Here is a 24,504-nt window from a genome sequence, read left to right as displayed (position 1 = left end):
ACAATCTATAATGTTTCTCTTTTTCTTATTCCTTCTATATATCTCTTTCTTTCTTGGAAATTTTTCTCAATGTTTGTAATATTTAGCCTTTCTTCTTTTCATATATTTTCTTTTAAAATACTTTCACTTTTGATATCTATTTTCATCTTATGCGAATAATATGGAGTGTCACATCCTATTTGGATAAGCATATTAATATTATTACAACATAGTTTTAATTGATGTTTTAATTCACCTGTCTTTCTAAAGAGTATGGATTCTTCGCACCATTTATTTGGTTTATCTAACATATGGAATTTTTTTTTCCTAGAGTATCTTTAGTTCCAAGATTATATTCTTCTCTTAATTTCTTACCCCATGGGTCAGGAATCTTTGAGAAAAATATTTCTAAATATGTTTCTCTTTTCTTTGAATCTGTTCGATAATAATAATCTTGAAAAACATAGATATACTTATCTATTTCACACATATCACAAAATGTTAATTTAAGCAATGCATCAATTTATTTTTGGACTGAATTGGCATCTTTAAAATAACTTCCTTCACCAACAAATTCAAGACGAATTAATTCAAGTGCTCTAGTTATTATACCATTTGTATTTTGGTTTTCTCCATATATTATTGATTTAGTCTCTTCAGGTAATATTTTCCAATATCAAGAAACACTATTTACTAGAGATCTTTCTAAAAATCCTTTTGAATCTTCACATGATAATTTATTTATAGAAACTGCTAATCTTAATCCAATTTTTCATTTATCTATTACTACTTCTGTATTTTTTACACAATCTAAATCTAAAAATGTTTCAAACAGAAATATAGTTTCAGGTGTGGTCCTATCTAAAAGTACATAATTTTCATTATCTAAATATCCTTTTTACCTTGACATATTCATTATTGATGAAATAAAAGAATTTCCTGAATCAGGTCTACGCCTAGCATATGAGGAGGTAGGTCTGTTGGATGATCGTGTATCATTAATATTTGGATTTTCAGACATCTCTGGTTTTATATCAGGCTTTATACTTATTATCAGATTATTAAATTTATTACTTATTTTTTCTATTTCAGAATCTGAGAGACAGGTAAAGTTATCTTCAGACTCACTCATTTTATTTTAGAAATATGTTTTGTTAGATATTCCATAGTGGTTTTATTTTTATTTTTTTAGTAATTTTCTCTTCTAAACTTCTTTTTTCTAATTTTTCTTTAATCATTTGAATTTCTTTTTTTAGATCTTTATATATATATGTACGCGATAAAATTTCAAGTCTGCAAAATGACAAGAAAAATATACGAAAAATATAATATATAATTTAGGAAAATGTGAGAACCCAAAAAATTTCTTATTTTCTTTCTTTGCACACGTTTTCTATATTTTCGTTATTACAATAATTTTATAGGTATTTTCATAAGTAAAAATAGTTTTTAAATCCTTTTTCTAGTATAAGTTAGTTCATGAGATATTTGACGTATATAATGGACGTGGGACCCGCTAGTGCGTTAAGTGCGGTTAATTCGGCCAATTAGGTTAAATCTTGCATTAAGGGATTAATTTACTAGGTGTTAGGAGATAATTGGAGGTTAGCTAGATTAATTTGTTAGGAGAGACATAAGGATAAGTGTTAAACCTAAAAGGTGCTAGGTGGCGCGTTTTGATTGGAGGGTGGACTTTCACTAATTTCTTTCACCTTTACTAAACATGAATTTTGACCAATGTCATCTTCATTTTTCTTTCTCTTGGCCGAGCAACATAGAGAGAAAAGAGAGAAAATTGCTCAACTTTTGCCTTCTATTCTCTTGCTTAATCTCTTGATCCAACCATTTAAACTTCAAATTCCTCCATAAAAACCTATTGTTAGGAAGGATTGAAGAAGGTGGTGGAGTGGTTTTAGAAGTGGAGGTGCTAAGTTGCCATCTTTCTTGAGTTGTAAAGGTAAGTTGCTAAAAAATCTCCTTTTTGTTCTTAATAAGAAAGATTAGTGGTTGCTAGTGGTTTAACATGTTAATTTGTGGAAGATTTCGTGGGTTTAACTAGTGTTTGTTAAATTTCTGATTTAATGGAGATTTTTCTGATTTTATGGGATGATTATGGTTTAATCATGGTATGATAGCTTGTTATGGTGTAAAATGGAGCTTGTATATGTTAGTTACGATTGTTTGCGGAAAATTTCAGTTTTGTGCGGAAATTTCAGCTTTAGGGTTCCAATTTGCCCTGTTCTGTCCGGCTTTATTTGAGCATGTTAGAGGCCAAATCAGGCCTAGGTTAAAACATGAAAGTTGTATAAAATGGTGTTAAATAGCTGCCTACAAAATTTCAGCTCAATCGGAGTACTGTAACCTGTGAAATGACTGAAATACCCTTGACTGCCCATGAACCCTGTTTCGCGGACAGATTTCTATTTTCGTAGAGATTTCCATTTTTGACAATGAAAATGCATGATTTGGCTTTGGAGGTCTTCATAATAAATGTAGGTTTATGTTTTGGCTTCAAAATTCCATAAGATTTGTTTCAATCCGATAAGTGTAGCTTCAGTTGTGCTTATTGTGCCGAAAGGTGTATTCTATAGACTATAATGTGTATGTGGTTGATTTGAGATGAATTGGTGTTGCTTGCAGGATGGAAAAGTAAGGAAATGTAGGGGATATGCTGTCCAAATTTTGGATTGTTGGATTCCTTCGAGTTTGGTTTGATTTGGGATATAGATAAGATAGGTTTTTGGGGTTGTTCGAGCCCCAGGTTTTCATATTACCTTTTCTTCCCGAAATCATGTTTTGCACACTTGCATGAGTAATTAGTTGGCGAGGTCTACGACTTATAGTCGAGCCTCATTTGTGCACTTTATTTACTGGAATTGTGACTATGGGAACCATAATTGTTTATCTTGGCTATTCTAGGGTTTCTTGGTGATTAGAGCCCTACCTTGGTTGAAACTCTGCCTTAACTGGTGAGTGTACCACTCCCCTGAATTGTTGTTTAATTGGTTCATCTATACTTGAAATTTGTGACATGGATAACTATGAACTCTGTTATTCTGAATGAGACGAGGGTGTACTTTATCACACTCGTTCTCTTGCCTGTACTGAATGAACTGGAATCTATTACTTGTACTTGTTATGAACTTGAACTTGTTACTTGCGTTTGTTATGAGATCGTTTGGAAGTGTGTCCAACGATCTTCCTGTTAACTTGAGCTCAACCTCATGGGGAGTTAATTAAGTCGATCCAGCAAGGGCTTGGTCGAGGTAATTGACAATCCATGGGTGCCTGTTCCTGGGGAATCTTTGGGTATTGAGACTCTTGATTCTGGTATACTAGAGTATTACCATTACTGTTCATGTTCGGTGTTCGGGCCTGGTAAGGGGTATGTTTGGTGAACGGAATTTTGGCGTAAGAGGGGTCTACGGACATGAGTGTGTTATTAAACGTTGACGGAGAGTCAACGAGGCTGGATCAGGTATTGCAACAGGGATTTGGCTCCTGAGAGCCACCTGTATCCTTTAAATTATGGTGTTCGTTCATTTCTCTTACTTGATGTGTATATGTGCCCTAAAAGTGTTTTCTCATGATTTCTACTGTTATACTTTTGGTACCTCACTGAGCTTCTAACTCACCCCGTTTCGTTATCCTTGTTTTCCTTACAGGGAACCACTTTTGGAACTGTGATTTTGAAGCTCGAGTTGAGCTAGGTTAATACATTCTTTTGTAAAACTCCTCGATGGTTGGAAAAACCTTGAATGTATCTTGACCCAACATTTCCCTTTTGAGTTGTAAATTTGCAACTATATGTGTATAAACGTGTTTGGTATTGTTCAAGTGTTATTTTGGTTTGTAAAGGTTCAATTTCAAGGTTTATATGATTTGTTGGTAATCGGCTGGGTTTCAGACAGGATCAGGTTTTGAACGACAAAAGAAAAATTTTGACGGGAAAGGCAAGGGGAATCCGGCCATATCTTGGCCGGATTGTCTTGGAATTTTTGAATCCGGGCAGTTGGTCACTGCCTCCAATCCGGCCAAGAATCCGGCCGGATTGTGACGTGGCCGACACTATTCATGTGTGGCTCCAATTTTTCGTTTCCCGTTTCGCGAATTTTGAATCGTTTGAGCGCGCTAAGATCTTCCGAAACGTTTTCGATTGTATATAACCGTCTTAGTAGTCCTGGCGAGAGCTGGACAGGCGGTCTGCCGAACCTTTTGGTTCGCCTTAGGGTGAGGTGAGGCTGTCACAGAAAATATGTGAGTACAGTCTCTGGAATTTTCTCAAGTTTGTAGAGAGTTTCCTTCAATTCTTCCCTTCAAACGCTAATCCAAGGGCTTCATAGCTTGTTCTTGGATCCACTAATTCCTTCAAATCTTGATATGGAAGATTTGAAGAACTTAAAAGATATTTGAAAACTCAAGTCTTGATTTATGGAAGACTTGAGTTTGAAGATCCAGACCTTTGTAGTTTGGAGTTTCAATACTTGAGCGTATAAGATGCCTCTTGATGTTCCTGACTTGGTAGAGATACCCCTATTTATAGCTGTAGTATGAGGTAAAGGTTGAAAACATGTATACCACTCTACTTGTCTTGCAAGATATGCAGTCATACTAGGACTATGTCAACTTAAATATTATCTCTTCATTTTGTATTTATTAATAAAGAGATAATACTAATAAGTAGTTCCTTGATTGGCCAAACTTGTAAGGATATACGATGTGGCATCATTTGATTGGATAAGCTATTGCAGTATATAAGACATTTACATGGATTAAATAATCCTAAATATTATTTCTTTAATAAAGAAACAATCATTTAGATATTTATCCATAATTTTGTCAAGTCATATAGACATGTGAGCATCTAACATTTGAAGATAAATATTTACAATAAGTTTACATTGAAGCATTAGTCAAAATAGTCCTTGGAACATATATATACTTGGACTAAAAGCATTTCAAAAGATGAATATTTACATGGAGCGGAATATTTGGAAAGATAGATATTAAGATGATAGATACTATGACTACAAACAGTTAACTTCAAAAGGTAAGCAAGATGTTGCATATCATTTGCTTTGAAGAGATCGACAGTCATCTACACGCATACTTGAGAGGTAGGAAAAACCGCTGCAGAGCTGAAAGACAGCAAAAGAGTTGCACTGATTCAAAAGGCACGATGAATAGTCAGCGAATTAATCATAGTGTAAAGTGATTAGCAATTTTATTATAATTTTATGTTGCTATATTTTTATGGAAATGGGAAATGCCTTTGGATTTTAATAGACAAAAATTAGTATAGTAATAGACTGTAAACAGTAAATATTTACCTGAGTTCTGAATGAGATTGCTAATGATGATAACTTAAACTTTTGAACGCTTGTTTGGTTCACTTTCCTTTGTCACTGCATCTGGATTGATATTCCTTTTTGAAGTGGAGGAAGGATATTGATCAGGAGTCAATTCCAGGAAGGATTCTTTAATGTTTTGAGCCGAACTTGATGTTTCTGTTCTTGCAGTGGTGGAAGTACTTGTTTCTGCTACAGGTGAAGGGAGTTGTAATGTATCTTTGGGAGTTTGAATGCAGGCAAGTACATAGTATTTTGTGATCCAAGCTGATCTTGATTGATAGGAGAAGCTTTTTAGATGGACATAAAATTTAGTATTCTCCAATGTAGTGTTTATCTGATTTATATGTTCTTGCAAATGCTATTATAAGAAAAAAAATAAACATTTAAGATTGCTTTTAATTTGAAGCCTTCAAGTTTGATATTCAGTAAATTAAAATGACAAACAAAAAAATGTTAGGGATAGCAATAGATGTCAGTTAGTTAGTATAAATTTAAAATTATTGCAATTTTACTGTCGCTTAAACAACATGAATATACAGATATGCATGAAAGAAGATTAGACTTGCTGTAGGTAATAATATGTCTTGACTGTATTTAATTAACAATGCATGCTGAATAACAGATTCTAGCATAAACAGAGAAAATAAGTTCATCAAAGACTATATGTATAAAGTGAAATACCATAACAGATAACATATGCACCATAATACAAGTGCAGCAAAAAAATTAGATATGCCTCAAGAATCAATAGTCTAAAGCAGCATTAATGAGTACAACTATTAAGCTCCTACACTTCATTAATCAAGTCATCCGAGGCTTTTGTCTAATTATAATAACTTATCCTCTGAGCCCAATGAACTAATCCCACTGTTCACTGACCAAGGGTCAATATAAGACAAAAAGAGATCCAATGGCTTTTAAGAAAAGCAAAGCTAAAATAGCGCCAGGCTTGTTCTTCGCTTAGCGCTTTTTGTGCTTTTCCTGTACTTTATCATGGTCACTTACTTCAGCAATGAAAAGTGGTAGACTTGCTTGTAGCTTTGAATTGGACATAAGCATGGCAATTCATTTGGTTTTGAGTACTATGTCTTTACAGTTGTTCAAGAAAATTAATTCAGACTCCTTACATGCAAAAAACATCATAATTCTGCTAGGGGCAACCAACAAAAGAAATCTAAATTGTGGAATCAAGTTACTAAATAGTTGCTTTTCATCCAAAGGAAGGATAACAAAACATCACACAACATTCTAAGCAAATCTAGGTGAGCAGCACATTTTTCCCTTACTACACAATAGATAGTTTCACTATTCCAAAATTATCTTACTCTGCATATTTTCCAGTGATCAAGACTCGTGCAATGAGTTGTATGGTCAACCTGATAACCCTGTCATTTGCATACATCCTAAACTTCTCAATTTGTGTGTATATGTAACAAGGTTTAAGATTCATACGATTCATTTGCATACATCCTAAACTTCTCTGTATTCGATTCATACGATTCGTGCCCATCGATATTAACCAGATCTGATTTTGTAATGATGGTAAGATTTTGCATCATGAAAATGAAACAAATTTTGAACAAAAAACTATCTATTTATGTCTTATGAAAGCATTGAATAATTTTTGCAACAATGAGAAACCGAAGAAATTCAATACTCACAAGTTAAACTAAAAAATGTAAGCAAAATTTGACATGTCAATTGACAATAATTTTTCCATTAATGTTTTTAAAATTCATCAATGCAATATAAAAAAAATCCACATGGAGTAGAATAAAGGGTATATATATACCTGTTGTTCTAGTAAGATGACTTCATCAGCTGGCATGTTTAGAACAGTACTTGCATGTTTATCACTAATTAAGGCAGTTATGATAGTACTTCAATCGAAAAGATGAATCTCGAATTTGAGCCTATGTCAATATGTAAAATATGTATTAAAAATCATAAAATATAGCTAGTTGTGAGTAAATCTAAACTATAATTACCTGGGCACTGATTTTATAATTGTGGCTTTGCATTTGTGACATTGAAACTCAGTATTTGCTGGAGCTTTTATTTCTTGATTACAATTTGGTGTAGGACAAGTCATAACATATAAGCTTTGATTAGTGGTAGGTATTCTGATCTCTGTCTTGACCCAAAAAGGTTTTGTTTGCGTATTGGGCTGTTTATAATGACTTAAATTAGTAAAATATATGATTTAATAGAAAAATATTTGAGTGAAATATTAATAATACCATCTGGACAGAAGCATCGATGTATTCAAGTCGACGGAGCTGCGATTCTTCTGGAGGCTGAACTGGTTGATGATTTTTGTCATAAAGTCTTTCATGTATAACTTTTTCTATGTAATTTCTATTTGCTTTGGTCCTGTGAAGCATGGGCAGAATTACTCAAATTCAGATCATAAGTGGGTTAGATAAGTGTAAGTTTAATGGGTCTAAAGCCTGTATAAAAGAATTTTAAGGGAAATTTTATTACCATTGTCTCAGCAGGTTTGCTTATGGGTTGGCAGGATTATGCAAGATAATACAAGTTGTTTGCGTTCCAACAGAGAGTGCTGCAAGAGAAATTACTTTGTAAGTTAATTAGCAAAAAGTGTCTATAAGGTAAAATAGAGTTAAGTGTAAATTAAGAGTATAGAATAAAAACTATTGTTAGTACTGGCTCTCGCTCTAGAAATGAGAATTATTGGTTGTTCATGTATCATGCTCATCAAGTGTGTGGCCTCCGGATGTAAGAGTTCATCCCAAATAGTGAAAATGATTGGCCGTTGCCTGTTTAAGGTTTGAACATGAAATCATGAAAAATAAGCATAATGTCATAAATATAAGTATGGATTATGTTTTAGTGACTTGCTCTTCATTCACGATGACAAATTCCTGAATGGTGCCATGTCCTTCGCTTTTTCGAATCTGTCGTGGTGGTAATGCATGGACAACAACAGCACATAAGAGAGCTAGGACAAAGAAATGATCAAATCAATAACAAATAAGTAAAATAAGGTTTGATAAGTACAGAAAAATGAATATGTAAAATTACTTATTGTAGCATTGGCATCATTTAGGTGTCTATGGATATCGACAAAAGGTGTGAAATTATAGTAGCTACGGGTAGCGATGATGTTTTGTTGAGGAACAAGTTGGATAAATGTCCTTTTGCTGAGTGTTAATTGATTAGGCGATGCAGCAAGGTGAAAAGCATCATTGGACACTGGATCGATCTCGGCTCCTCCAATATAGTATGTTGAATAGAGTATGAGAGTTGGATCCAATGCATCGATATCTTGTCTATAAATGCTTCCTTGAATAGTATTTTCCTGTCATATTTAAGGGAGACAATTTATTAGTGAAAATATATGCATTGCTAAGATATTTGTTTTTGAGTAAAGATTATAATGAAACTATTCTTACCATGACATCTGCAAAGACCAGTCTTTGGTATGGAGCACCAGTTTTTTTTGAGTAGCGAACTAAGCTTTTTTCAATGACTATAAGCTTTGTAATCCAATTTCTCATTTTTGGTTTGAGTTCAGATATTGGAATACACCTTGCTTCCATAGAACTGCAATGGACAAATCAATAAATACTATTTCATGAGGAAAATAAAAAGTAACATAAAAGTGCTTGAACAAAAAATAAGGGAATGAAATTTTATAGCATAAGTCATACAAAACTATGGAAGCATAGCAAAATAGGGAAGAAAAAGTCGAAACATGAAACACTACCTTATGGTTATTGAAATTATGAATGTAAAAGTAGAGAACAGAGAGAAAAATAATTGCAAAATAAATGTCAGCAGTTACATAAATCACATGCATCAAGTTTCTAGCTCATGTAGAGTTACCTATTTGAAACCAATGACAAAATTTCTTTGTATACAATATTTCTTGTTTTATCAGTTGTTTTGCAAAAAAAATGAAGTGGTCGAATCAAGACTTGGACATTTGTTGCTGTTTTTGCTCTAGATAAAGCCACATAAAGCTGTCCATGTGAAAAAACAGGTTCTTTTAAATAGAGACCAACATAATCTAATGTTTGTCCTTGTGCTTTGTTTGTAGTCATAGCAAAACACAATCTTAGAGGAAACTGCGTTCTTTTAAATGGAATTGAAGAAAAATCATCTGTAGGAGATTCTAAAGGGATTCGAGGGATAAAAACAATTTTTTTAGCAAAGGAACCAAATGCTATCTCTGCTTGAATAACATTGTTACCAAACTCCCTGCAAATTAAGCAAGTTCCATTTGAAAGGCCCTCTGTAGGATTTATATTTCTGAGAAGCATGACGAGACAATTCTTTTTCAGTTTCAACTGATGAGGTGGGAGACCTTTCGGCATTAATGTATGTAGGAAATCTTCATTTTGAATCTACCCTGATGATTCTAAAGGTTGGTCGAAACTAAGATAGCACTTTTCATCCCCTGAAAATTTGTCAATTAAGAGATCATTGATTTCATGAACAAAATCATTTCGGGTCGTTAGAATAGCCTTATTGATTGGAAGTATTATCTGCAGCCATATTGTAAAGATCTTCAAATACCATATCTGTTAAAGTAGTGATAGATGAAGCATCATCAATAAAAGGAACATTTATTCCAGGTGGGATCTTAATCTCATCTTGATTTGTTGTAATTTCTGTACCATTTCCCACTCTCAATAGATATGAGCTAAAATCAGGATCAAGGCGTGCACGCATATTCTCTGTCAGATGGATTTTTTCTAAATGATTCCAAAGATGAGACTTTACTAAGCTAGCATCAATCATATCATTTTTTTCCCTTTGACGATAACAGGCAGTGTTTGACGGAAGTCGCCTCCAAAAATAACTGTTTTGCCACTAAATACTTCTTTATTACTCATTATATCTTGTAGCAATTGATCAAATCTTTCTATTGCCTTTCTTTTAGCCATCGTTGCTTCGTCCCAAATGATCAATTTAGCATCCTTGATAAGCTGTGCAATGCTGCTTTGCTTACTAATGTTGCAGGTTTTTCCTTCATCATCATTAAGAGGAATTTTGACGCGTGAATGAGCAGTCCGTCCTCCAAGCAATATAGACGCAGCTACTCCTGAAGTTGCCGTTGCCAAAGCAATGTGTTTTAGAGAGCGTATCTTAGCTAGCAAAGCTCTATATAAAAAAGTCTTGCCGGTTCCACCAGGACCATCAACAAAGAAAGCCGTCGAGGTAGTATCATAGACAGAGCTTAGTATCTTATGATATGCAATTTTTTGTTCTTGATTGAGCTGGTCAATAGTAGAAAGATCTTCCTTGGAGACAATAATATTTCTCTCAGCTTCAATCTCTATTGTTTCCCGTTCAAGAGTAAAAGTTTGAAGGGATATGTCAGTTAAGTGAAAGTCACCAAGGCTCTTGCCCATTAATAGCAAGTATTTGTCAATCTGTTGTAAAACCTTGAACTGAGCTGCTTCTTGGGAAAGTGATTTGTTAAGCTTAATATCTTCTGATAAGTAATCTTCGTACTTCAGCCATAACTCTCTTGCATTCTAAGGATGACAGTGGACCAAAATAATCGCAAATAACTGTCGCAAAGATGCTGGCATTTGATAGAGAATAGCCTCATCCATACATGTGTCAGCATTATTATTAACACTGAGAAGGCCTAATTTTTCAGCGGCTTCCTTGAAAGTAGCATATATTCATCCATTTATAGTTCGAAGATTTTTGAAGGAAGTTGGCTTCCGAATATGCATCAATAACATTCTGAGGTAGTACCGATCACCTTCACTGGGATGAACAGTTAAAATCCTTCCGACAACTTCACATTTTTTCGTGGCTGCCATATTCTATACTTTTGAGACCATACAAAATATTGGGGGAATTCAACATAAAGGCAACCGAGTTTTTTAGCAAGAGTATCTGTTCTATTCATCTCAAAGAAGTGAGCAAGTATTGTTTGGCCTATAGCTAGATTGTTTACTACACTGTGCAGGGATTGGTTTTCAGGAAATGATATAGGTTGAAAGTTTTCTAAATGTACCTGAAGTTTCATGACCAAAGGATACAACACATTCAAATCGAAGACGAAAATTCTCCACATAGCTTCAGGTGGTGAAACCCATCGTGCTGCTTGATAATTGCTAATTTCATCAATAATTTGGCTTCTTTCTGTTGAGCTCAACTGATACATAATCTTATCATGTCTTTGTATATGTATTTGTATATATATTTAACTGCCTGAATCGTTGAGCACATTTCCACATTCATATGACAGTTAAATTTGGCCAAAAGATATGGATTATAAGGTACCACCCATCGGTTGTCCAGTTGATGACCTCTGATGAACACTTTTCTACCGTTATTGCTTCGATGATAGATAGGATAAGAATTTTGTCCATGAATTGTCAATTCAGTGAAATCCTTTGGATATCGATCTTTACAGCCAATGTGTTCTCGCATACAATGACATTGAGGATTCATTATACCACATGGACCATGAAGCATATGCTTGACAACTAAACTGTATAAATGCTTTTGTTGTTGAGGATCAGGTAACTCAACAGATACGATCCGATCATAAGCATCAGGAGAATATACTTTTGATCCTTGTTTCAAAATGATGAGAAAGTGTGTATGTGATAATCCCCTTTTTTGAAACTCGATAACATAAGTGTGTGCAGCAACTTTACCAAAGATTTGTTTCTTGATGACTTCGTGTTTCAATAACTCAAGTTTGGCTCGAAAAATTCTTGAAACTAAATCAAGTCTATTATCAATCGTATCAGTCGACCCCAACTCTTTTCTAATTTCAGGCCAATTTTGATTACATGTCATAGTGAGAAAAATATCTGGTTTTCCGTACCTTTGAACCAATGTCATTGCATCCATATATCGACGGCGCATGTCTCGAGGACTGCCAATAAATGAAGCTGGAAGGATGATTCTTTTTCCAACATTTGATGAAGATGCCTCACCTCGAGAAAGACTATCGAGTAACCCTTCATATAATTCTGTCCGAAATTTGTGTTGATACTCCTCATTTCTATGAAAAGCAAGTCTGGATGATTCAATCTTTATGTACATGTCGACCACAAATTGTTGTAATAATCGGCCGATATGAAGTAACATTGACTTATCACTTGGTCGTATTTGAAGTTTATAACAATAATACTCTCTACAAGAAACAGTGGTTCTTTTGTGGTTATTCGAATTAGTACCTGCATTTTTCAAGTGAGATGTTCAGGATAAAGAATATAAATTTATGTCTAGATGAAACAATTCATTATACATTTAAAATATATATATAATAAATAATTCTAAGTTACCTTTTTTTTCAGCTTCAAATAACTGATCAGGACTTGTATATTGATGGGGGTCCAATAAATTTTCTCCAGCACAAGTTGTTGGTTGATGAGGATTCATTCGATCAATATGTACTCGTTCAATAGAAGGATGCCATCCAGGTTCACCATTGACGAAGATTAATGGATATTGGAGTTGTGAGGCCCCAATCAGTTCGTAAGTTGATATTAGGGTTATTCATTATTTCGGTGTGGTTAAGTAGGGTTTTAGGGCTAAGGAGGAATATATACAACCGCCAAAAATTCTATTTACATCTTCAAAAGTATCGAGTCAAACCACTTTAATACATTATAATAACAATCATCAGAAGGTAGACCCTAAGGAGGGTTCTTATACAAATCACCAAAACAAAAACAAACATCCTAACTGTCCGACTATTACAAGCAAACCTAACTATACTAGTGTATGTGTCAAAAGTCCCCGCGTCGGCCCCTGCTAAGGAAAACAAAAGAAAAGGGGTAAGCTATATGCTTAGCAAGTAAACAGGGGCAAAAGCGTAAATCTCACATATTAACAATTGCACAGTAAGAGTAAAGCAAAAGCGGAAAAGTAACATCACATAATAAGGATACAGGTGGCTCCAAAGCCAGATCGTTTGCCATGTGTGACCTCATGCCGACACTCCGTCGACCACACATAATGGTCCGTAGAACTTCACTTGTACTCCCACCGTACACCTTATCACCCTCTCTGGCCAGACACCTCACAAACTTGCTCGAGCGAACGAAATTGAGCTTTGTTCACAAGCTCGGGTCACAAACTTGGTTCACATAATCGGTGAACCGGATTCACAAACTTGGTGACCTCAAACCAGGTTGGACTAACTTCGACCAATCCCTAACCGACTCGAATAGTCCATCTAGGTCATGAGATCGGGTCCCAAACTCACAAACTTCACAAAATTTACTCAAAAGTCACCCCGAGCCACAAGCTCAAGGGGTTTAGTTCCAAAATGATTCATATACATATGCCATATACAAATGTGTGCGTAAATTAGGGTTTAGGTCGAGTGCGATAAAGTACACCCTCGCCTAGGTACCCTTTTCATACATATCGAAACACATAAGCAACTAACACATAAGAGCGGCCTGAATACTTACACAACGAACAAAAGAGCAAAAGTACGAAATTCGTGCCGCGAGGAGTAGCTAGTAGGCCCCACCGGCTCCACCTAACTCACCAACGTCTGAAATTGAAGATTGTGTCACAATATATCACAAACGGCTACTAACATACTTAAAACAAGCAAAAGGGCAAAATTGGCACATGCAAGTGCGGAAACGGCAAAACGGGCGCACGCGCCCGCGCGGAACGGCAAACGGAAATGGCCAAATCTGCCTTCTCAAACCGTTTTGATCAAAAGTTAGGCTAGGAGTGTCGGATCAAGGTACATGAGGTACCATTGCGAAGAAAAGAGGAAGGGCTACAATTTTCATGAAGACACCTAAATCCGGATCTGAACAGAAATAGGTCGAAAGTATGGAAAATCGTTCCAGAAATTCGCACTCTAGAGTAACGAACAGGGTATGTTTGCTGGACCATAACTCCCAGCTCACAAATCTAAATCAGGAAATTCCAAAGGCATTAGAAAACTGAGACATAAGGCTAAAACTTTGATGTTTTGGCCAAGACCTGAATCCATTCAGAACAGAACGAAAGTTGAGTGGCAAAGTACCCGTCAGAACTATCCAGATCAAAGGCAGTTCTAACGATCAATCTTGTTTTGATCATAACGGAAGCTACGGAACTCGGATTTCGACACACTTTATACCGTTTCGAAACTAAAACCAAGATCTACATTTCTTATGAAGGAGTTGACACCCAGATCATACGGAATCAAAACGGAAAAATGCACGGTCAGAAGCTGAAATTCAAAACGTACACAATTTCAGGGTACAAAACAGGTGCGAGTGTTTTGGTTATAACTCGAGCTACACAGATCCGTTTGACCGGAAATTTTGCAGATATATTCAGGACTTAAGAGGCTACAATGTTGAAGAAGGCTCCTCAGTCCAGTTTCGAGGGTCACTAGGTCAAAAATGTAAAATACTACACCAGAATCACAAAAACAGATTCACAGAATGCATTCTAGCGGAAACATCATAAATCAGGCTATCCAAGTCCAAATCCAGAAATTCCAAAACCAGCTGAAAGCTAAGAAACAGGGCTACATTTCATCAGAAGGCCTCAACAACCAATTCGTAAGCATTCCTAACCAAAACAATCAATTACAGGCGCAATTCTTACATTCGGGTAAAACCAGAACAGCAATAGTAATTTTGACTTTTCTCACTCTACGCTACGCCGATTGACCTGAAATTTTGTAGACACCTCTAAAATGTCATTCCCTACAACTTTCATGTTTTAAGCCAAGGCCAATTCGGCCTCTAATTAGGAGCTAAAAATTCGGGCAAAATGTTCCTTCACAAAACCTAATTTTCTGAAATTTCTTCCAAAACAGAAATTGATTGCAATTGTCCACTTTTTCCACCTTCTAGAGTCCTTAAACATCATTTCCAATCATCATATATAACCACACAACCATGTTCATATTAAAACAGAAAAATCCCCAAAAATAATAAAACTTCATCACTTCAACCACAAATCAAGAAATAATCCATAAACTTGCATCTCATACTACCACTAAGCATGATTTAAGCATCAATTAAGGGAGGAGGGTGGTTCTTCACAACTTACCTTAAAAACAAGAGAGAGAGAGCAAGAGGTCCTCCTAGCTTTCCAAATCACTCCACCAAACAACTTACTAACACTAATTGAAGAGGTTTTATGGAGTAAGTTCAAGTTTCAATGGTTGGTTTTGATGATTTGGAGCAAAATGAAAGCAAAACTTGAAGAGTTTCTTCCTTTCTTTTTGAGAGAGAGGGCCGGCCAACAAGGGAGAAGAAATGAAGAATTTTTGGTTGTTTTTTGATTTAATTAGTCAATTGGTAAGACCATGAATAGTGGTCTTAAGGTATGAAGCAATCACATGGTGACACTTGTCACTTTTTATTAAATACCTACCTAACTTGTCTCTCTCATATCAATCCAAATTGCAACCTCTACTTATCTCTTAACACTCGGTAAATTAATTCCAATATCCAAAACTTAACCTAATTGGCCGAATTTTACCGAACTTTCCGCGCTAGTGGGTCCCACGTCCGATATATGTTCTTAATTTCTCAAAAACTAACCGATACTAGAAAAATCATCTAAAACCTATATTTACTCAATAAAAATTATCTGGGGAATTTTCTAATAAAGAAAATGTAGAAAAGGCGGGCGATAAATAAAACTCCACTTAATCTTTCTAATAAATTGTAACACTAGAGGTTTGCTAATCTAGAGTTTGCTAACCATTTCAAACTAATACATAAACTAGGGTTTTCAATCTTAACCGAGATTAGGGTTTCCTCCTTAGCCCTAAAACCCTACTTAGCCCTATTATAAATAGTTCTCTTTTGGTTTAATATAATTTTGTTAGCTTTGTGTTTTGAGTCCTGGCGCGAGCTAGGCAGGCGTCCCGCCGATACCCTAGGGTTCGCCCTTGGGAGAAGCGGGGGCGTCACAGGAGTGAATCATAACAAGCATAATAATGCTTGATAATTTGTGTTTCACCATTTTTTCCATATACTTGGATATGATGCGAGGTAATCTGATCAGAAATTTCAGATTCTGTCCATACAACTCCGACTTGAGATGTTGTAGGTCGATTGAACACTCGTTGAGCCAAATCTGGATTTGAGTTAAGAACATTCTTATAATCATCTATATTGGGAAGATTTTGTAAACCACGGAAAAATGCAGAGTATGGATTCAATTTCAAGATCTCTTCAATCTTCGTAATCAAGCTTTCTCGAAATCTGCTTGAGATAGATAATCGATTGATTGTCTCATGATCAGTGTCAAAAAAGTATAATTGTAAGTTTTTTGCTTTCTTGCCTTCTGGCGATACCAATGGATTGATATACTGGTACATTTGCCCTTGAACTCTAAATGTATAAATTCCATGATAATCTTTACTTAATGATTGATCACAGTGCATGCCAAGTGAAGTAAAAGCAAACATATTATTATAACTATGAATCCACCGTCAGAATTCAGCAGCCTCATCCGAATCCTCAAGATATAAAAGCATTAATTCTCTAGGCATTTCAGTTGAAAGCAATTGAATTTCTCTAGAAGAACAACAAAATCTAGGTGGTTCTTTGTGAAATCTCTTAGCATCACAATATTCACAATTTGGAACTGAAGGTAAAACATCAGGTTCAACAGCTATATTTTGCAATGGATCATGCTTTGCAGAACGACGTCTACCTATAACAATAGTGTCAATAAACATAAATTTGATGTAATAATCCAGGATAATGTATATAAAGTTTAAGATAAATACTTAGTGATAGTTTTAATCAACAAAAGACAAAAAAAATTGTAATTCAATTATCTAAACAAATGCACTTCAAAGAGAGAACAAAACGAACGATCATATAAAGATTAGTACCTGGTATGTTTCTTGTTGAAGACAAGGCATCTCGAAAATTTGGACCAAGCAAACTTTCTGGTGTAGGAAACTTTAATTGATCATGTTCACTGGTTGTAGAATTTTTGGTGGAATCATAAGTTCTGATCATTGAAATAGTATTTTCGATCCTGGAATCATTTGTATTGCCTTCAGAAAGCTCAGGTCCTGTATATTATTTTCAATTATTAACAAATGAAACTACCAAGTTACAAGTGATTGTAATGGCAAAGAAAATATAAACAATACTTCACACAAAGATTTGAGTAAATAAATTTCCTTTTACTTGAAATTAGATATGCAAGAAATTATACAAGAAGATGCACTGGATATTATAAAATGACATGTAAATAACCAAACAGATAATTGCTAGTTCAGGAGAGAAAAAAATAAGTGTACCTTGGAAACAACTGCGGACATGAGATACTGATTCATCATTGAAAGGCACGTGATTGTTGTTTTCAAAATTTGCATTAGTTCTAATGTCTTCTTGTAGTTCAGGTGTGATCAAAGGAAAAGTAAAAATATTATCAACTGAGGATTTTTGCTTTGTTTTCTTCGCTACAGCATAACATTCACGACGACGACGATTCCGTTCCCTTTGAGCTTCCTCAGGTGTTGCGTACATTCTTCGTCGTTGACCATCGAATGAGACTTTCACATCATTATCCTTAGATGAAGAACTATTGATTGAACTGGAAGTCTTAGGCCATGGAGCAGCCTTTTTAGTCGATAATGTATTACAATCACTTGTATTGTCCTTTGGCACTGTACATAATTTTACATTAGTAATTATATAAGTATATATTATATAATCAAAAGATAATTTTACAATGATAAAACAAAGCTAAGTTTTGAATTGGAATAGGAGAATTACCTATTGGAATGCTGTTAACATTAGCAATGCTTTTTCCATGGATATTAACAGGAGTCAATGCTTCATCGCTTTGAATAGTAGGGGAACCAAGAGAACCATATTTATTCATAAGAGGTGAAGAGGACAAAGGATTCTCAATTGTATCATCTGTGCTCGTATTCGTAAAAGAAGTGCCATCATTATGTTTATCGATACGCATACGCTTCATAGAGGAAGTACTCGTCTCGGCTAAATTATCCATCATTCGCAATGCTTTCACAGCAATAGTGCAAGTTGTATTAAATGGACCATTCTCCTTTTGTTTCTTAGCTGCAGCATATCGTTCACGACGACGACGATTTTTTTCACTGTAAAGTTCCTCCAGCGTAGCATATTTTCTCCTTCGACCCATTTTCAGTGATACTAATATACTATAGTTTAACTTATATACTATAGTTCAACTAACGAGGACAAAAGAAAAATAATTTTCATGCCAATAAAACAGGGGAGAAAAATCAACAGATTTTATGCAAGTAAAATACAGCACAATGTACTTGAATGAATAAGAAGCAAACAAGATTAACTTTCATGCAAAACCAAAAAGAAAAGAATTGTATACAGGAAAAAAAAAAAAAGTATACAGGTAAAGAGAACGCAGACAGATGGAAAGAAACTTACATGATATTAGAAGATGCAGAGCAAGGAAAAACGTTTACAGGACTCCAAACAAATACCTGCAATTAAACATGCACTAATTTCAGCTATGCATAGTATAGGATAATATATCAGACACGAATTAACAATTGTCAATGAAACAAATACGTGATATGCATAAAAAGTAAGCAACGAACTACAAAGTATGAAGATAAATACATCACCAAATCAATAAAAAAAAAAAATGATAATGGGTCTCATATTAAGCAACTACCTAGCTGCCTCCAAAACGCAAGACCTCTGGAACAACTAAATCACAGGTGCAATAAAACTTGAGCTGACACTCATCGGAAAGAAGAAAAACTAATAAACTTCAATTCTTAACATGCAGATAAATACCAGTGAATTGTAAGCAAGAAAGAATAACAATCGCGACTAACCAAAGGATTGAACAAAGCCAAAATCGGAGAAGCATCAAAGCTTACCCGTTGTTGGGAACAAAGAACCAGAGGAACTTGCAAGTCAAAGCCTAGCCGTTGTTATTCGGAACAATGAACGAGAGGAACTTGTAATTACAAAGGCAAGAGCAACCCATTATCTCTTGCAAATTGCAATGCAAAACAAGCAAAGGACACCTGGCCAAATGTTTTCCCGAGGGTAAAATTAATGTCCACTAACCGCTTAAAAAAAGGCCAGTGCATCCCAGGGTAAAATTAATGTTGACTAACCGCTTCAAAAAAAGCCACCGCTTCAAATCATGTATCAGGGAATTCAAAAAAGCCAAGTTCCCAAATCACCCCTCTAATAAGCAAAATTAACAAAGAAACCGGACAAAGTCTTTACCCTTCACAAATCCCATATTTACAATTAAACCTGCCTAAAAAATACTGTTCACAACAGGCATTGGGCTTTACATATAGTTATGATTATGATATGATATGATATATAATTAAGCACTAGCAACTACTTAAAATGGGCCCGTTGGCTCCCTCCAATTATAAGGGCAAATTTGTTCTCAAATTTGAAGAATAAAATTTGGGGTCAGACAATTTAAGTCAGTTAAAAAGACAAACAGAAATTGCAGTTCAAGGGTTATTTTATCTATTTCATGGTCAAAGGCGTGAACTGAAACCAATCTCTAATTACAGGTGTCATATGTACTTAAGCCTATATAATATAATTAATATACAAAACTGAATATCTATCCAATTACGAGCCAATTCAATACTTTTGGCTGCTTAAGCCTGTAAGTTAAATGTATTTATTTCATTTATGCATGGGAATTATGACAAGCATACCAAGGATAGCATTCATTTATTTACAAAATTCATAATACTTTAAGATTGTTCAACAAAAATTTTTTTGTGGACATCCCAAAAAGAAAATGTCACCATGAAAAGATATGGAAAGAGTCGATGATTACAATAAGCGTCAACACTTTTAGGCAGATTTGGTCTTGTAAATTTGGTATATTAAGTTGTTGCACTGTTCATATTATTGTTTGTATCTTCTAGAAATATACAAACATTTACAATATGTTGGTTCACGAGTTGTCATATAACAAGAAAATTTTACCAAACATCGGGAAAGAAAAATCTAGTTTGATACACGAGAGGAAGCTTTTCTTAGTTCCTAAACGCAGTTGGGGAAACATGGGCTATCAAACCCGAAATGAATTTTTATTAATTTTAATATAGTCATTTTTACTTCTTTTTTTTTTTTTGTCGAAACGATAGATGTCGTATAACCTAATCTAGCCTAGTCTAAGGGGAAGGGGAGGGGGTTCGATGTGAGTACAGACTCCATCGATGAAGGTCAATTAAGACCGCCACAAAATGTGACAAATTTGTGGGAGGCAGGGATTGAACCCTGACCTCCAGCATCACCTTTAATGGTGATGACCACTGGACCAAATGGCCAATGGCTCATTTTTACTTGCATTAACGATCATTGTTTGTTGAATATTAAAAGATGTGCCTATGGTAAAGGTAAGTTTGTTAACAAGTGCCTATTCATGAAAGGTACGTATTTTAAACTGTAAACACACATTAATTCATTAAACAATGTGTCTGAATACCATTAAAGTATCAAAAAAGAGTTAAACGCTTTTCATTCTTCTTCACTTCTAGTCAAAATGAAATTCTCTAAAGAAAAAGTTAAATTCTACACTTGTATTCTGTAGCTTATAATTTTTTGAATACTAGGAACAAACGTTAGATGTCTCAAACAAGTCAAGTGGACTTCAGGATAAAAGGTTGTTAGATAAGAAAATATTAGGTGGCAAATGTACAAAATTAAGTTAGATGATTTGTAATTTTTCATAGAGAAAATATCAGGAAGCTTACATCAACAAAAAAAAATTAAGTAAAATACTAATAACCCCCATAGTTCTATGTAAAATGAACACTAATGAAAAGTAAGATGGTGGGGACGAAAGGAAAAAACGAATATAAACTCTGGTCATTGGGCTACTAAAAGTTTGAATTAATCATTTGGAAAGATCGTCGATTTCTTACCTAACTTTTTCACTAATACCAATTTCATCCTTGAATGCTTTTTTACCTAGCATTAATCCCTAAACTAAAATCTTCCTGCCAATTAAGGACCTCTAGGTTGGCACCACACCAAACTTTTTTTTTTCAGCCAAACAATAACCACTCAGTGGCATTTTAGAAAATTCAGCTTACACTTGTGTTGGACCAACGTCATCATCGCCCACCATTGATCACTGAAGTCTGGAGACTAGCAAAGCTAATTGATTCCTCGACAAGTACTCTTTTTACTTTCAGCGAAGGAAATAGAATCCGGTATTGCTTCCAAATCTATTAGCTTCGCAACAACACTGGAGGCTATCCCTGAGTTCTTGATTTTTGCTTCCAAACCCATTGTTTTCATGTTTTTGTGTCCATTAAGCACCTCTAGCATTTCCAGGAGATCTGTTGAAGATAGTACTAGACTCTTTCTCAAAAGTACTCCCTGTAAATTGTTCAGTGCGATTAGATTTCATATATTCTTTGATATCGAAAATTCTAATAATTAGGAAACAAAAGGAAAAGATGAGTATTGGGATAAACTAATTGTTCCCAGATGCTGGAGCTAGGACTTTTTTCTTAGGGGGGGCCAAAATTATTTTAAAAAAATTATCTTAATATGTTATGTTCAAAATAATTTTCATCTATGTAAATATACAACACCTATAAGTATCAAATATTAGTTTTAATTATAAATGTAAGTCTATTTAATAAATATGTAGCATAGTCATAACAAAATTTAAGACAAAAAATAACATTTGATTAAATATTTTATAACATCACAAACCACCCAAGTTGCACGTTATGAGAAGATACTCCAACATGTCACCTATGCAAAATATATATATATATATATATATATATATATATATAACTATGCAATATAAATATACCTTTTTTCAATTAAAAATGTTATATAAAAATGTTTTCAATATATGACTATTTTCAATGTGTGTGTGTGTGTATATATATATATAAGTTATGTTAACAAATCTTGAAATTTCAACCTTTTTTTCTTAAATGTAAAATGATTTTTTACATTCTTTCATAGAACTAAAATCATCTATGATTGAATTAGTGCTAAATTTTTTAACAACTTCCTTTTCTATGTACATAGGTAGGCAATAGTTTAAAAAATTATCTTCCATCTTGTTTCAGAGTTTTGTCTCCATTATCTTCATAATTGAAAATATCCGTTCTGTAGTTGCAACTGATACAAGAAAAGGGAGAGCAAGTTTAATCAATTGGACTAAGTTGTATATTTGTATATGAGTCAATAAAGTAATTATTTTTGTTTTAGCATGAATTGGGTCTTTTATTATAATATATCAAATTGGGTCAATTTCCTATGGATCATCATATTATATGTTTAAATTTTTTGAAATTGAAATAATTGGCACAACAAAAAAAAATAATCTTTTTGAAAAAAAAATTAATTCAAAAGTGACTAATTCATATATATATATATATATATATATATATATACTCTCATACTATCAATTAAAATTTTCAAAACTTAGGGACCATGGCCCCTCAGCCCCCATTGGCTCCATCATTGCTGCCCTCGCTCTTGCTCCTGATGTCGAATATTGCTTGTACGAAATCATGCAGGAAGCTATCAATTGCATGCGCCATTAGCAGAGAAATTGACAGCGGAAGATATTGATAGTGCACTCAGATTATGAAATATTGAGCCAATTTATGGCTTTGCCTCCGGGGATCCTTTGCGGTTTAGAAGAGCACTTGGGACATAGGGACTTGTTTTATGTTGATGACAAAGACGTGGATTTTAAAGATGTAATTGAAGCTCATTTACCAAAGCACCCTTGGATTGTTCCGTAGTTTGTCAATGGCTCGCCATTGAAGGTGTACAACCTGCTATTCTAGAAAATACTTCAGTAGATGCTTGTGAGTGCTGTAGATGGGCAAAGACTTCTTTTCTTTGAAACTTCGTAAAATGCCCCGAGTGATTGTTCGTCTTACTAAAGAAAAAGATGTTTGAGGTGGCACCACCATAAAGATCCTTAATTGGCAGGAAGATTTTAGTTCAAAGACTAATGCCAGGTAAAAAAAAAAAAACATTCAAGGATGAAATTGATATTAGCAAAAAAGTTTAGGGACGAAACTCAGCCAGACATTTTCTGATGAAGAAATAAGCTATGATGATGGCAGCGAAGGTGACAGACTGACAACTCGCCGCTGTTTTTCCCTTGGTCTTCTTTTTTTTTTTTCTTTTCTAATTTTCTGTTCTTCTTTCTATTTTTCTTTCGGTTTTAATGGGGTTTGGGTGTTGGTTATTAATGGTGGATGATAATTTTCTTCAATGAATTAAAGGAGATTCAAGGTGGAAAATAATGATGATTCCTGATCACAGCCATTGATGATTTTTTTTTGGGACTGAAATTGAAGGAAATGCAAGAGGAAGTCGAAATTTCTAGCTCAGATGAGGGTTGAAAATGATGATAATGATGGTTCTTGTAGGAATTTTTTGGCTAGTGAATCATGAAACAAGAAGAGGTCCTCTGATTCTTTTGTTCTTGAAAAATCCTTCTAACAATCATCAGTGAATCATGAACCAGGAGAAAGAGGCAGAAGGCGGTGGTGTTTGTGGGTTTCTTTTATTGGGTTAATTAAATTCACCTCATTTGAAGTTTGACCAAAATACAGATTAGCTCCTTAAGCTAAAGTTTGGTTTTTGGGAAAATTTTGTGTCAATCAATTTAGGACATTTTTATCCTTGAAAACCTACAATAGCAAGTCAAATGTGCTTATTCCGATTGCTTTACTGGCTAAATTGAGTGAAAAAATGTCATTTTAAGGAGTTGAGAGACCTTTTTTACCACAAAAAAAAATGTTCGGTGATAAGATAGTGTCATTTTAGATAGCTTAATAGTTTAATGACCATTTAATTCAAAAGAACAATTTTAAACAAAACCTTTTTCTATCTGAGCTGGGCCTTTAAGAGCAAATTTGGGCATGACTTATAAGATGGGTCACAGTGATATATGGGCTTCCCAAAAATCGATTAAGCATTTCAAAATGAGCTTTTGTAACATTTACCGTGGGCTTTGACAAAATTAATTTATAAATTAATTGGTTTGAGCTGTGTGAAGTTGGGCTCAATTATGGGAAACAGTTTCCGTCCCATAATTAAGGTCCAATAGAAAACCATTAATAATGAAAGACAGATTGGGCTTAAAAGTTCAAACTAACACCTTCAGGAAAAGGCCCAAATAAATTAGTTAATAATTGAACACTATTTGGGCCTGTATGAACTCTCTGGGTTTATTC

At 34.5% G+C, this 24,504-nt stretch overlaps 2 protein-coding genes across 6 annotated transcripts; both read right to left on the bottom strand.

Annotated features, from left to right (window-relative positions):
- Positions 1–10,093: 10,093 nt before the first annotated feature.
- LOC140016681 (uncharacterized) lies at positions 10,094–12,713 on the bottom strand. Its single transcript, XM_072070265.1, has 4 exons — positions 12,617–12,713; positions 11,601–12,508; positions 11,332–11,472; positions 10,094–10,837 (listed from the first exon to the last, which is right to left on the bottom strand). Exons 1-4 carry the CDS (start codon positions 12,711–12,713, stop codon positions 10,094–10,096), a joined length of 1,890 nt encoding a protein of 629 aa, XP_071926366.1.
- Positions 12,714–12,916: 203 nt separating this feature from the next.
- On the bottom strand, positions 12,917–19,399 carry LOC113689050 (uncharacterized). Of its 5 annotated transcripts, none has more exons than XM_072054136.1 (6): positions 19,168–19,399; positions 18,050–18,762; positions 17,572–17,940; positions 17,155–17,340; positions 13,754–13,839; positions 12,917–13,088 (listed from the first exon to the last, which is right to left on the bottom strand). In XM_072054136.1, the coding sequence occupies exons 2-5, from the start codon at positions 18,438–18,440 to the stop codon at positions 13,802–13,804; spliced, it is 984 nt and encodes a 327-aa protein (XP_071910237.1). In that variant the 5' UTR covers positions 18,441–18,762; positions 19,168–19,399; the 3' UTR covers positions 12,917–13,088; positions 13,754–13,801. The 5 variants fall into 5 exon arrangements, with proteins under 5 accessions (XP_071910237.1, XP_071910243.1, XP_071910220.1 ...); XM_072054142.1 differs by having other exon boundaries at positions 12,917–13,085; XM_072054119.1 differs by lacking the exon at positions 13,754–13,839.
- Between the last annotated feature and the right edge of the window lie 5,105 nt (positions 19,400–24,504).

Source organism: Coffea arabica, chromosome 1e (genome assembly GCF_036785885.1).
Source record: "Coffea arabica cultivar ET-39 chromosome 1e, Coffea Arabica ET-39 HiFi, whole genome shotgun sequence".
In the NCBI taxonomy this organism is placed as follows: domain Eukaryota; kingdom Viridiplantae; phylum Streptophyta; class Magnoliopsida; order Gentianales; family Rubiaceae; genus Coffea; species Coffea arabica.
The sequence above is the reverse complement of the archived record's forward strand: the minus strand, read 5'-3'. Positions and strand labels throughout refer to the sequence as shown.

Coding starts and splice junctions, on each gene's coding strand:
- LOC113689050 (XM_027206887.2), bottom strand. CDS start 18,440: ATGGGTCGAAGGAGAAAATATGCTACGCTGGAGGAACTTTACAGTGAA. Junction 17,941..18,049: donor TGTTAACAGCATTCCAATAG/GTAATTCTCCTA, acceptor AATTATGTACAG/TGCCAAAGGACAATACAAGT. Junction 16,971..17,154: donor TTCAACAAGAAACATACCAG/GTACTAATCTTT, acceptor CTATTGTTATAG/GTAGACGTCGTTCTGCAAAG.
- LOC140016681 (XM_072070265.1), bottom strand. CDS start 12,713: ATGAATCCTCATCAACCAACAACTTGTGCTGGAGAAAATTTATTGGAC. Junction 11,473..11,600: donor AACTGGACAACCGATGGGTG/GTACCTTATAAT, acceptor ATTATGTATCAG/TTGAGCTCAACAGAAAGAAG. Junction 10,838..11,331: donor CTTTGGTCATGAAACTTCAG/GTACATTTAGAA, acceptor TGTCATCCTTAG/AATGCAAGAGAGTTATGGCT.